This window comes from Hippichthys cyanospilos, chromosome 1 (genome assembly GCF_059441005.1).
Source record: "Hippichthys cyanospilos isolate Australia breed blue-spotted pipefish chromosome 1, RoL_Hcya_1.0, whole genome shotgun sequence".
Taxonomy (NCBI): domain Eukaryota; kingdom Metazoa; phylum Chordata; class Actinopteri; order Syngnathiformes; family Syngnathidae; genus Hippichthys; species Hippichthys cyanospilos.
The window spans coordinates 33,808,378-33,823,593 of record NC_142369.1 but is presented as its reverse complement, the minus strand read 5'-3'; the positions used below and the strand labels follow the sequence as shown (position 1 = coordinate 33,823,593).

At 40.3% G+C, this 15,216-nt stretch overlaps 1 protein-coding gene across 1 annotated transcript; it reads left to right on the top strand.

Moving 5' to 3' along the window:
* Nucleotides 1-13,689: 13,689 nt before the first annotated feature.
* Nucleotides 13,690-14,856, top strand: b3galt8 (beta-1,3-galactosyltransferase 8). Its single transcript, XM_088411068.1, has one exon. The coding sequence runs from the start codon at nt 13,722-13,724 to the stop codon at nt 14,703-14,705; it is 984 nt and encodes a 327-aa protein (XP_088267194.1). The 5' UTR covers nt 13,690-13,721; the 3' UTR covers nt 14,706-14,856.
* The last annotated feature ends 360 nt before the right edge of the window (nt 14,857-15,216 follow it).

The window sequence follows — 15,216 nt, the reverse complement described above, 5'->3', positions numbered from 1 at the left end:
GCAAAATGTGTGTCAAATTGAATAAAAAAAAAAAAAGAAAAGAAAAAAAAAACTTTGCATGATGGCGGTACTGCTCTATCAAAGGAGCTAGCTCATCATAATCTCATTAGTCATGGGTCTGTAGTTTATAATAATAATGCCCACATTATAGTTGTGGTCTGGCAGAGAGGCTGTTGACACTAGCACCATACTGTCTGTCCTATAGTCTAATGGTCGCTAAGCTTTTTTACACCATGGACCAGTTCATACAAGAACATGCAAAAAAAAAAAAGAGCCGGAACAATTTTGTGCTGGTGCGTTTTTTTTTTTTTTTTTTTTTTTTTTTTTGGGGGGGGCATTGAACAAAGTATTGATCATTAATTTAACTTAACATCATTTTATAAATGATGATAAATGATACAAACACATGACAGACCGTCGGACATACAGAGACCACCAAGGTTGCCATGTATCGTCATCCAGCAAAACAAAAGGTGCAGGCCGGAGTAAAGAGAGGAAGCAGAAGCGAACATCCGGTCAAGCTAGATGGGCGGAGAACAACCTCACGACTGTCGCTACCGAGCATTTTCCTCGCACAATAGATGAAATGGAGCTACAGATGTGTACAAGCAGCTTTGTCCGTAACGTCAGCATCATTCTCATCACAGAAACGTGACTTCATCTAATGATTTCTGATGCAGCAGTGCAGCTTGCAGAAAACACACTATACCGACAGGATGAGGAGAGAGCCTCGGATAAGCTCAAAGGAGAGACATTCTGTGTTTACACAATGAGCAGTGTAACAATAGTAAGGTCATAGACATGCACTGTTCTCATGATTTAGAGGCTCTGGCAGTCTCACACAGACATTTTTATCTACCGAGATATCTGATGTTTGTTATTGTTACAGCTATTTACGTACCAGCAGATGCTAACGTTGGCACAGCACTTAGCCTCCTGCTTCCTACTTTCAAAAGACAAGCAGCTTGACCACCCCAATGGAGTTTTTAGTTTTGCCAAGAGTGTTTAAAGTCTGTGCTCCCTAAATTTGTCCAGTATGTGAAATGTAACATGAGGGAGAGAAAACCTTGGATCATGCTCATTCTAATCTTAAACATGCAAACAAAGCCACCCCTCCTTCCCCACCTTACAGACTCTCACCATCTTAGCTTGGTATATACACCTGCATAAACTCTCCTTGGCTGGAAATAATAATTACATTCAAAGACAATAAACACTCAGACATTGGTTCTGTATGCTACCTTCCTTTCATTGAAAACAATGCGTTAACAATGTGGTAACACGAACACCCGAAAGAGGTGAATAGCAAACAGAGAACCTAAAACAGGAAACAGAAATACAGCGCTGCTTTCGAGATTAAAAGTGGAATTTTCAAAATAAGATATACAGGTAAGTAAAAAAAAAATTACAAACTGAAAATTGAACTGCTTGAATAATTCTCAACACAGAATATCATCATTTTATATATATATATATATATATATATATATATATATATATATATATATATATATATATATATATATATATATATATATATATATATATATACACATATATGCACATATATATATATACAGTCGGCCCCCGGTTTACGAACACCCTCTTTTATGAACATTTCGACTTACGAGCGTGGACCAAGGAGTTTTTTGTCCCCCACTTACGTGCAAACCTTTCGTCTTACGAACAATTGGACATGCCGGCCCATTGTATTAGTTCAGATATTTTCGTTTTGCTGCGTCAACAAAATCAATAGACGACGCTTGTCACGGCACCGGTGAACGCTACTGCTCTTACAATGTCACAGTCACTGTCTCAGTCACGGTGTCAGTCACGGAGTCAGTCACGGAGATGCCGATATGCTATTGGTCGATTAAGGTCACGGTCGGTCTCACTCACTGAGATGCTATTGGCCGGCGTCACGTCAATCACAGAAATGCCGATATGCTATTGGCCGAACGCCTTTATATAGCTTGATGGCACAGCTGGTCGGGATGGAAGGAAGGAGAGAAAATGAGTGAAAAACGGAAGGAAGGAAAGTTGTGAAGACTTTGCAAACTTTATCTGTTAGACATGGCTTCTAAAATTGCAAGTGGCGGTAAAGGAAGAAGAGGATGACGACAATAGAAACCAAGCAGGAGATAATAATAAAAAAAAAAATACAAAGGAGACGCATGCATAGTTTAGCCTTGCTCGTGAGTATGGACGGAACCGCTCGGCAATTTTCTAAGGGCAAGACTTTCCTTGCCGGGAGACGGACCTCGCTCGACAACAAAATGGAGAGGCTTCTTCTATTATGGATTAAAGAGAAGGAAATCGCCGGTGATATGTTTTAGTTTGAGAAAATTTCTTGTTTATGAAAATAAATAAATAAATTCTGCGGATTGGTCTCTGCTCACCTCCGTCTCCACTCAGCTCAAATCACGTCGCCCCAGAGGAAAATGTCATTTATCCTTTGTGTATCCATGTTAATTAAATTAGCTACACAGTAGGTTATGGTACTAATGACAAATGTGTGTGTAATACGTGATGGTTTTATCTCTGATTTAACCACGCGTTGCCAGTCAATGTGTACGTACAATTGACATCGTTTTACTACTTCAACGAAATCATCTGCTCACGCATGACACGGAAACGCTGATATGCTATTGCTTTTACAATGTCACAGTCACTGATTCAGTCACGGTGTCAGTCACGGAGATGCCGATATGCTATTGGTCGAACGCCTTCATCTAGCTTGATGGCACAGCTGGTCGGGACGGAAGGAAGGAGAGAAAATGAGTGAAAAACGGAAATGAAGGAATGTTGTTAAGACTTTGCAAACTTTATCTGTTAGACATGGCTTCTAAAATTGCTAGTGGCGGTAAAAGAAGAAGTAAAAGGATGATGACAATAGAAACGAAGCAGGAGATAATAAAAAAAAAATACGAAGGAGGCGCATGCATAGTTAACCTTGCTCGTGAGTATGGCCGTAACCGCTCGGCAATCTTCTAAGGGCAAGACTTTCCTTGCCGGGGGACGGACCTCGATCGACAACAAAATGGAGAGGCTTCTTCTATTATGGATTAAAGAGAAGGAAATCGCTGGTGATATGTTCTCGTTTAAGAAAATAAATGGATAAATTCTGCGGTTCATCTCTGCTCCCCTCCGCCTCCACCCAGCTCAAGTCACGTCGCCCCAAAGGTAAATGTCATTTTTCCTTTGTATTTGTTATTTAATTTAACTGTACAGTAGATTATGTTACTCATTTTTAATATGTGTATAAAGTCGTGATATTTTTACCTAAGGTTTTTGCACACGTTGCACGCATTCACTAATTAACATAGGTTTGGATTGCCCATCATACGAGCAGTTCAAGTTACGCTCAGTTCGTAACATGGGGGCCCACTGTATGTATATATATATATATATATATATATATATATATATATATATATATATATATATATATATATATATATATATATATATATATTATCAATCAGTAGTGGGCTGTCAGGGCCAGCAAGGCCTTCTTTGCTGGCCTAACATAACCTGACATCATTATCATAACTTTAATAAAATATAAAAATCATAATAACTATAATCAAAGTCAATTTCATTTTACATTTATCTTTACTAAATATATATATCTTTTATATAGAAAATTATTCTCCATATTCTGTTCTTTTCATGTCATATTATAGCCATTGGTTACACTCCTTCCAGTGTTGTAGTTTTAGGTTAGAGTTCAGCTAACTTGTGTCACCAAGCTGTATGAAATCAGCCTGCAATTAGACCCATTTTTGGCCATTCACAAGCTACAGTTGCGGGCTTCTGTGCAGTGTGCAAAGACGTATGTGGAGTGTGCAAAGACATATGTGAATGAGGCCATATACAGTAGTTAATAGACAGTTGCAATAGCCAATCGAGTCATCAGGTGGCTATCTACACGTCTCACATTGAACGTGACGTGATTGGATGCACACTGCAGGGAGGCGGTGGTATATTGATCAATTGTGTTCTGTAAACTACTCTGGAGGTTGTATCCCTGAATGCGTGCATGTGCAGCGGCTGACACATGCTTGCTCTTTCTCATCTTTTCTGGTGATCTAGAACACTCGCTCGCTGTCCGCTTTCATTTTGTGAAAAACTGTCATGTAAATGCAGCTACTACTTACATCCTCTCATGATCTACCTTTCTTTTCAACTCATGGCACATCATCGGAATGCTTTGTGACTGACAGGTGGCGGTTTCACTGGAAAAATCATTTCCTTTTCATATGCCAGCCACACAACGTGACTGACACACCCCAAGCAGTTAATCCACAAAAATAATTCAGTAGATTTTTTTTTTTTTTTCCTGTGTGTGTGTTTTTTTTCCTTTAATGGGCCACTTTGTAGACTTTGACGATGTGGCTGCACCAACTGCACAGTTGTTATTTATGCCTTTGATCAAGGTATACCTGGACTGACCAGGCTAGCCACCAGACATGAACAGCATTGAGCATATCTGTGGTAGAAAGAAGTAGGAAGCATGAAAGATAAAACCAAACAATCTTGGTGAACTCTGGGAAGCATGGAGAACTACTTCCTGTATGATTTCTGCTAACATCTTTTAATACACTGTATGAATCATTGCCACACCAAAAAACACGCAGTCCTTCCAGCTTATGAAAATCAGATATGGCTGCACCAACTGCACAGTTGTTATTTATGCCTTTGATCAAGGTATACCTGGACTGACCAGGCTAGCCACCAGACATGAACAGCATTGAGCATATCTGTGGTAGAAAGAAGTAGGAAGCATGAAAGATAAAACCAAACAATCTTTGTGAACTCTGGGAAGCATGGAGAACTACTTCCTGTATGATTTCTGCTAACATCTTTTAATACACTGTATGAATCATTGCCACACCAAAAAACACGCAGTCCTTCCAGCTTATGAAAATCAGATATGGCTGCACCAACTGCACAGTTGTTATTTATGCCTTTGATCAAGGTATACCTGGACTGACCAGGCTAGCCACCAGACATGAACAGCATTGAGCATATCTGTGGTAGAAAGAAGTAGGAAGCATGAACGATAAAACCAAACAATCTTGGTGAACTCTGGGAAGCATGGAGAACTACTTCCTGTATGATTTCTGCTAACATCTTTTAATACACTGTATGAATCATTGCCACATCAAAAAACACGCAGTCCTTCCAGCTTATGAAAATCAGATATTAAATATAGCTTGCAAGAGCAACTGTTAATTCACTGACATTTGCAGTACACACAGTACCTGTGCAGTATTTGTCAAATTGTGTCAAGTATTTTTCATACTGCAAGAATGATGTGGAAGAAAATGACCCAAATGGTCAAAATACTGCACAAAATACTGCACACAGACTACATATGACTTATGTTCTTAAATATTGGCTATGATTCACAATGTTTTTTCACATTTTCCAGCGATAGGTCTGTTGGGTGCTGCTTACAACCCATGTGTCTGTACTTTCAATACAAACTACAGCAGGAAATCTGTCATTCATCAAAACCACACATGGGTCTGTTTGAGTGGTTGTCCACTTACTTCCTGGAGGAGCACAAAGTGTTTCCTGACCTTTTCATATGTTTGAAATTAGAAGACATCAGAGATAAGGGGATGGGCCTTCATTGAGGCCTGATGCTAGACATTAGGGAGAGGAAGACTAAAAGGGGCATGCTCAGGGGAATGTACAGTACATGGAGATAATACATCCTGTACACACTATACAGTAGCGCAATAAGGTCTGTACCTACTAGGACAGCAATACCCTTCTGTTACTTTTAAATTCCTTCAACACAGAAAGTGGGAAGGTTAGGTGATCAATAAATCCCGTATGTCCCTTCACTGCGTAGAAGATGGGAAGCAGATACTCTAATGATACATCTTGGGATTACTAGAAGCAGCAGTATTTTTCCCATCTATTTTGATATGACACAGGTCAGCCTTATAGGAGGATTATTCTAGTCAGCCTATTGCGATCTAATTGGTGTTACTGTATGTAATATCATCTTCTTGTGTATGTATGTGTGTGTGTGTGCGTGTGTGTATAGATATAGGTCTCGACTTAATTTCCCAGCTGCCAAAATGTTCTAATTGTAATGGAAGATAAAATAATAAAAAATAAAATAATCAGATCCTTGGTCAGGATTAGTTGACAAAGCGCAAAATGAATGTGGAAAAACTTTTTTTCCGTAGTTTTCTCTAAAAACTAGGGAGTTCAACTTGGCAACATTCAAATTGCTGTAACTGTGTCAACAAAATAATTGGTTTCCTCCTCACTCCCAATGTCGGGCTCTTTGTAGCATTTGAGTTTGACCCTGTTTTTATGCCGTGGAGAAATCAATGCTTAGTACGTGGCAGGCAACACGGGTGGCTAAACTTTTCTTCATGGCATGTCCCCCCCATCATCGCCTTTTATTCTTTGCAGTTAAATTGGACATTTAACCATAGCACTGTGGATCCATTATTGCAATCCCTTGTATATAATCACCAAAGGTGTAGTGGTAAATTTGCCTGACCTTGATGCAGTCAGCATGGATTAAGTTTTCACTTTGTGATGGTGTGCACGTTAGAATGAATGGGTGTCTGTCTCCATCCATCCATCCATCCATCTTCTATAGCCGCTTATCCCCACAGGGGTCGCAGGCTTGCTGGCGCCTATCTCAGCTGGCTTCGGGCAGTAGGCGGGGGACACCCTGAACTGGTTGCCAGCCAATCGCAGGGCACACAGAGACAAACGACCAATCACACACCCAACCACACCTAAGGACAATTTAGTAATTCCAATTCACTATATTCCTTATGTTAAGGTAGGTATGTCGCTTTTGGGTAAAAAACAACAACAACAACAAAAACATAATCAAAATGTATTTGTACATACAGTGGGCCCCTGTGTTTGGACATTAATCTGTTCCGCGGTTGGGGTGGTAAGGCGAATTCGTCGTATGGCGGGCAATCCAAACCTATGTTAAATAGCTAATGCGTTTAGAACCCCAGGTAAAAACATCAAAATTGTACATACATATTAAACATTGGTACCAAAATAGTATAGTAAGTGCTACGTATATACTATAATATACATGTATACAATCAGAAAAAAAAACATAAATAAAAACTATGGAAATAATTTATTTACCTTTGAGTGTCACTTGTTATGCCCATATTCTCTAATAAGGGTTATCTCCAGCATCATTTCCATGTAAATCATTTTCTTACTTATCCCTTTAACATCACAAGCAATCTTGGGACCCATTGCCAACTCTTTCAATTTTGAATTAAACAATAGTAATAGTAAAAGTAATATGCACTATAAATATGGTTTTGTAACCACTCAGAATCGAACAAAGCTTTACCGTTCCACCATTTTGAAACAAGTGAGGCCAACCAATAGCAGACCACCATCTCCGTGAGGAGATGCCGAACAATAGCAGACCAGCGTTGTAGTCACTTGTTGCATGGAAGCAGTTAAACGGCAGAAGTAAATAAGTGCAATTACCTAAAAATGCCAGCAGATGAAGGCAAACACACAAATACAGGGTCATTACAGTTGTTTTTGTCGCAAATCCGGGAAATGTCATCAAGAGGGGATTGAAAAAAACTGTATTCAGGTTGCAACATGAAAATAACGTAAATCAGAGACGTTGTAACACAGGGGTCCACTGTATTTATTTTGTGCAGGTATTTAATTTTGGGTCCTAGGATATAACAAATTTTCAATTGTCCAGTGCCTTTTGTTTTCATAAGCAAACAAACGTATAAAACAATTTCCCTCAAGTCCCTCATTGCAGTAGTTGGTGAGTAAAAGGACACTTGGGGAAGATGGTCTAGGACTTCTCATCTGTATTTAGGACTTTCTGCGCTTTTTTGCATACCATTTTTAGGACTTTTTTTTTTTTTTAACCTCTAACATGGGATTTTGGTTCTGCATCAAGAGGTCAGATGTGTGAAATATCAGTCCAGTAACAGTGCAGCACTATATGGTCTATGCATTAACATGATACATTTCGTGAACAAACAACAAAGAAATCTTTCAAACACAGACGTCAAAGCTCTGTTCTGTGCTCTTTGAAACCCCTTCCACATTAGCAAAACATGAACTTAGAATTCAGTCGGATGTTGTTTTTTTTTTAAACGTGCAGGCAACTGTGTTCCATTCGATCCCAAAAGTTTTGGTTGAATAATGGCGCCCTCCTCCAAAACCACATTGCACATTTACAATGACTGGAAATAATAACTACATTCACTTTTACCACCTATTTGCAAGCTGCAACCTAATCCTAGATGAACTCAGAGTGAAGAGTCAGCCAGACCTTAAAAATAAAGGATCAAAACCTTTAGTAGGGGCTGAAATGCGATATTACATAGTTCTGGTTGTCAAAAAAGAAGCTGCATAAAGACCATCTACATTGTAAAAAGTGTATAAGCAAGAGCGCGCATAATTATTTCATGTTACTCATATGAATACCAGGACGTAGGATTTGGCATGCACTCTTCCTTTCACGAAAAACAATGTCTTTCATCGTGTCGCTCCCACATTAGCAGCACCCCGTTTGAGCGCATGCAGCCAGCCTGCTTAACGAAAAGTTTGATAACTCCATCATTTCTTATTTGCACGGTTCGTTCGGGACCCAGTTTAATTAGTCCAAGGAAGTCAGAGGTAAATTCTCCTTCAACTGAAAAATGACAATGGAAACAATCCCCTTCACGATAATGATACGCAGCCCAGACAGCCAGTCCAAGCCGCTTCAGTAAACAAACAAATAACCTCCTATTAGGAAGAGACGAACGTGCTTAGCTTTATGAAAGGCAAAGAGAAAACCATTACATCGAGCTTGCATTGTTCTTGCAGTTTGTTTCGCCACTGAGCAAGAGAGCGATTAGCTATTGCTTCTCAACTTGCTTGTTTGTTAGCAATAAGTTGCGCTACATTCACATGCTCTTTTCAGACTTGTCAAGAAAAAAAATGACTGAAAATTCTCCATGCACTGGTCTTGTTTGCTAGCTGAGGACATGAGCGATAAATCTTACACCACATTTCAGTGTGCTTCAAGCCACGGCACATTTTGGAGCCACTCTTCAGGGAAAAAAAAAATGTTCATTTGTTGTAATGGGTGAAAGTTATGTAGGGTGTGCAAATGCGCAAAATGAACCATGCAATGTTAGGCATCAGTTGGGCATGCATACCTGCTGCCAATTATGTGCATCCCTGTGCATAAGACATATAGAAACAAGGATTGTTAAGCAGAGGTGCCATGTCTAATGATAAGCTGGAGAAACCTTGCTGGAGGGACAAAAGTAAAGTTCAACTCTGGAAAGATATTTAGAAAAGGAACTTTGCCATCAAACTGGATCATTAGTTGTCTTCTACTAAAATCTTGCTTTTTCTGTTCCAAGAATATGGAAACAGTCCTCAAAGACCAATTTCTGGTATTTCCCAAAGGTTGGGGGACCCATATTCATGGATCAAGGGACCTGTATCTCACTTTTTGAAATAGGTGACACATATCTGCAAGACATTGTTCTATTCTTTTGTGTTTGTGTGCACATGTCCATGTGTGTGAGCATGTTTGTTTAAATTGGAGCAAGCCCCCTAAACCCAAGCTTGAACATTATGCAATTCCAATACTTTGTAATCATAGTATTTCGGCATTCAAGCTAAACTAGTTCTTTAACCCAAAGGAAAATTTCTTTTGTTTATAAAATGCAATGTGATGGGGATGTCTGCTGAATGTGTTACACTCAGCTAAGCTGTCTACTTTCTGAAAAATTACACCTTTATTACCTGCATGCTGCTTTGTCAAGCTTATCTGCTACCCCTACACATAATGACGTACATGTCAGGAGAGAACTTTATTTTTTACACACTTTAGCCTACTACGACCACTGTGAAGCAGTCAAGTTGGTCATTATATTTCAGTACTGTGCTTAAACGAATAGGTCATTTTGTCAAAATGAGAACTGTAAAACCCTGTCTCAGTGAATGATATTTTCTTTGTTGCTCGTTCCACTTTTTTGCTTTAAAAGAAAACTGTAGTCACTGACAAGGAAAACATAGCATTGGGGTGAGGCCCCACTACTTTAGCAGATACTACTTTTGACCAGTAAAATAAAGAATATCTACAGATTTTTTTCAAGTTTCTGGATCTTTGTGCGGCTTTGAATTTGAACAATAGGAGCTTTGTAAAATATAACAAATAAAATTCTCAAGGAACTGAAACTGCAAATGTTCCTAATACTTTTGGCTCACAAAATATGCTTTGGTTCCAAGAAAATTACAAAAATGGGGTAAGGTATAACAATAAATCTCAGTCATGACATTTGGTTTGTACCCAACTGCAGTTTCCATTGACTCTAAACCATTTTCTTTCACCTAATGTCAATGGAATGTAGCATCAGTATCGCCCCCAGCCAGAAAGGTATCTTGTCAGTACACTTGGTCATACTTTAAACTTCTGGGGATTATTTTACTGGTGGATAATCAGGTGGTGATAAATCTCATATCCTGTTTTTAAACATACAATATTTAATATAAATCAATTCACAGTGTTTATTGTCAGGTGCACAGTTGTGAAGACGTTTTTATTCGTAAACTGTTGATTGTAATCAGTTTCATTTTAGTACAAAATTATTTACAATAATCGCTGATATGCCATTTAAACCTTCTCGTTGCGAGCAAGGGGGGACATCTGCCATAAAGTAAAAACCACCCGTGTAACATCACCACTCAGCAACTCGAATATGTTTCTTTCACCATGTAAACAGGGACAAACTCAGACAATAATGCCACACTTTTGGATGGAGGAGGAAAGTGATGACTTTATTCCTGTGGTAAGTGAAGGTACAGTAATGTAGTCATGGGTGCACATAATGCTTTTTTTCTTGTTTTTGGGTTAGGGTTAGGGTTAGGGTTACTCACATGAGTACCAGGACAGTGTTCCGTACACACTTTTTTTTTTTTTGTCACGGCGGGGCATGGCGAGTTGAATGCGGGTGTGCGGGAGGATGGACCGGGGGTGCCGGGACGGGGGCGCACTGTTGCTGCGGAGCCGGGACCGGGGTGCTCAGTCGCCACGGAGCCGGAACGGGGGCGCTCAGTCCCCGCGGAGCCGAAACAGGGGCGCACTGTGGCCGCGGAGCCGGGACCTGGACCTCCAGTTTGTCTGGCTGGGGACCAGGGACAGGGGCGCTAGCCACATCAGCCTGCCGCAGAGAAGACTGAGGGACACTGGTGACACAAGGATTTGCCAATCATTTATTTCTGTTTTTCTTTCCATTTTACACAATATCCCAATTTAACTGCAAATGGGATTGTAGTTACTCCTAAAAACATCTGTGTCCCTTGTGGCACACACAATTGAGAAGAAGCGGCACAGCATTACTTGGATGTTTTCATGTAAGACATAAAGAACACACTTTTGTTTGCTTTGATTTTCAGTTTTACAACGTTTGTAAAACGAAATGAAAGAAAGTACAGTACTGTACTCGCGTTTGGCAGTTGACGCGAGATGCGTTCAATGACCACACAGACAGCAGGACATCTCAAACATCCGTTAAAATTCTCGTTAAATGCAAATGTATTATGCTCATTTTGGGAGATAGATGGAAAAACAATATTTAACACACCAAAATCAGAACAGCTGCATGTCAATTCAACATTTTTTCCGGGTTCTAACTACATTGGCATAACACCTGCACAGCAACTCTGTTCATTTGATGACTGACTCATGTTCATGTTTCTACAGACGTATATCAGGATTCAGTTGCATGTGTTGGTTCTATTCTAAGACCATCTATCTCAGAGAAATAGTTGAACTCTCAAATTTTCAGTTTTTACTTTATTAACAATGTTCCTCTTGATCAAAGTCTGTCAAGAAAGACTCGTTGTAGAAAATGGACAGACAGGTGTAATTTAAACATTTTTGTCTGCCATAAGATTAGAACCACCCCAAAATAGTATTTTACTAAATGCCTTGTTTAACACATTTTATATCAGAATCAATATTTCTCAGTCATTTAACTAATTAAAGCTAAATAAGTTACATATCTATATCACCTTTGAAGGGACCCTGTGAGAGTCGTGCGTGTGTCCGCGCATGTGTGTGTGTCTTGTCTCCTCCACAAACTCATAAAGATGCAACAACTTCTGAATACACACGAAAGATACGCCACAAAAATGGTAACGAAATGTTTAAACAGAAAAAAATGTGGAGGGGGGCGGCTTTGTAGTTTGACCAAACTGTTGATTTATGCGAAAGTCACAATTGATCATTCACATTTGTGAGTTGTTGCTGCCATCTACATGTAAACTGGGCGCTTACAGCCATACTACCCTGAGAATGTTTTAATCTTGGAAGCTAAGCAAAGTCGGGCATGGTTAGTAGTTGAATGGAACACCGGATGCTGTAAGTATCAAGGTTCCACCTTAGGTCTCTAAAGGACTTGGGTCTGCGGGGAACCGGGCCTCGGGGCGCATTTGGCCAACCACCCAATCGCCTTAAACCCCAAATGGTTACAGGAAACACAGAAGCAATAGCAACTATCTTTGCCCTATGCTTCACCCTGAGACAAAAATAAATAAATAAATAAATAAATATATTATCTATAGCTGCTTATTTATCCTCACAAGGGTCAAAGGCTTGCTGGTGCCTATCCCAGCTGACTTTGGGTATTAGGCAGGGGGACACCCTGAACTGGTTGCCAGCCAATTGCAGGGCACACAGAGACAACCATTCATGCACCCAATCACAATTTAGTGTGTCCAATACACTTGCCATGCATGTTTTTTGGAGTGTGGGAGGAAGCCGGAGCGCCCAGACAGAACGCACGCGGGCTCGGGGAGAACATGCAAACTCCACACAAGAAGGCTGGAGTCAAACTTGTGCCCCTTAACTGTGAGGCGGGCGTGTCAACTAGTGTGCCACAGAGCTACCACAACATATACACATTCACCAGAAATGACCTAAATAAACACAACCTAAAAACAAGGATCAATACATATGAATTACCTTAAGTACAGTTATACTGTAAGTTCAAAGGAGTAGGAAGAAGTTCACAACGTATGTAGAGCTAAACCCTTGTCTATAATTAAAATAAAAAATACACATTAAAATAAAAAAAATAATGTTAATACACATGTCATTTGTGAACAAAACGTATCCGGAAACAAAACACGCTCACCTTCACACAAAGAAAGAACTATTCTTCAAAGTGAAATAAATAAAATCTTTATAATTGAGCGAATAATGTTAATCGTGTTCAAGTCACGTTCGGGTTAGCCGAAGAAGCGGAGAAAGGGAGTGGACCTCCTCAAAAATGCAGGAAAACTACTGTGAGGTAAGTGACTAAAAAAATGAAGATTTAAAAACGAACTGAGTCAGAAACAGCTAGTACAAAACAATTCAAAGTAACATCCAAAACTCGAAAACTGAAACAAGGTCACATACAGAAAGACGGGGAAGACGGCGACATCGGACAGATGACCATAACACAACAAGTAAAAGAAAGCAATTGGGGAGTAAACTACACGCAGAATCATTAGAAAACATGAAACAGCTGGACATTAACCAAAGGCAGGGGAAGCTGATTGGTTGACACACGGGGGCAGGTAAACATCGACAGACGCTCGTCTCCGGTGTCGCTCCTCCTCTTCTCATTCTTGTTCAAAGTCTTTTCCGGGTTGAGCTACAAAGACAAACTTGGCTCGGGGCTATGAGGGTCCGTTCCTACCACAGGTTAGTGAGGCGCTTCACTTTCACCGTTTTAGCCGCGGTTGTAGTCTTCGCTTTTGTGTTCGTTGCTAGAAATATATCAGTTGGGCAAGTTTCGAAGCCGAGCCCCCTTTCCACGGAAGAGTACCGGCTTTTGTCCCCTGAAACGCACTCCTATATTTTCAATCAGCCTGACGCATGTAAGAATAGAAGTCCCTTCCTGCTGCTGATAGTCCCGGTGACACCTCTGGATTTTTCGGCAAGGGATGCCGTCAGACAAACGTGGGGCGCTCGGAGTCAGGACACCATGACGCTGTTTTACTTGGGAGTGCCTAAGGAGGGGCAGCTGAGACGCACTCACTCCAGGCTGGAGCAGGAGAGCAAGAAATATTCTGATATCATCCAGATGAACTTTTTGGACACTTACAAGAATCTCACAATCAAAAGCATGATGATCATGAACTGGCTGGCAAGCCATTGCCCCAACGCCACCTATGCCATGAAGGTGGATGCCGACATATTTGTCAACGTATTCTACTTGGTGACATTACTGAGGAGCTCTCCCAGGAACAATTACATCACGGGATCGGTTATAGCCGATGGCAAGCCGAGGAGAGACCGCAGTAGCAAGTGGTACCTGTCGAAGCAGATGTTCCCCGAGGACAACTTCCCTGCATTTGTGTCAGGTGCTGGCTACGTCTTCTCAATAGACATGGCCGCCAAGGTCTCATGGGCTTCCAGGTTCGTCCCAAGCATCCACCTCGAGGACGCCTACGTGGGATTGTGTCTGCGCGTGCTTGGGATACGGCCTGCCTACTCACAAAAGTGGTTGCCATTCAGGAACCTCTTTGAAATCCGCAATCTGGACTATGACAGATGCACTTTTGCCAGACGTGTTCTTGTCCATGGCTTTTCATCTAGCCGATTGATAACGGTGTGGAAAGATTTCTCACAAGGGTATCAAAGTTGTTGGATTCCAATTTAGTGATTGTGTGTTTTGACATAGTAATATATATTTATTTGTGATCCCATCGGGATTCCATGAGCTGCTGATACTGTGGTGTGATGTTCACTTTTACAACTACAAATTCCCATTTTTTTCTTAAATAATAAATTCCTTTTTATTTTTACATTCATTGATTAATGACATTCTTAAAAACTATTTGGGTGGCCACTCATGTCAAACTCAAGGCCAGAGGGCCAGATCCGGCCCGCCGCATTATTTTATGTGGCCCGCGAAATGCTCATTTGACTTAAAGTTTCTGGCAAAAATTCCACATTTGCAAGTTATTCTTTACTTTTAAAAAATGTGCAGGGAAAACAAACACGCTTTTTTTGTTCCCAATCTCTCTCATAAACAGTTTTTACTGGGATCTGATTTCAAAACTATATAAATACTATACATAAAAACTATATCTACAATGTGGCTCACTATATAAATGAGTTTGACAACCTAGGTTTAAGTCATATTTGAGTCTTTAGAAAAATCACAAAAC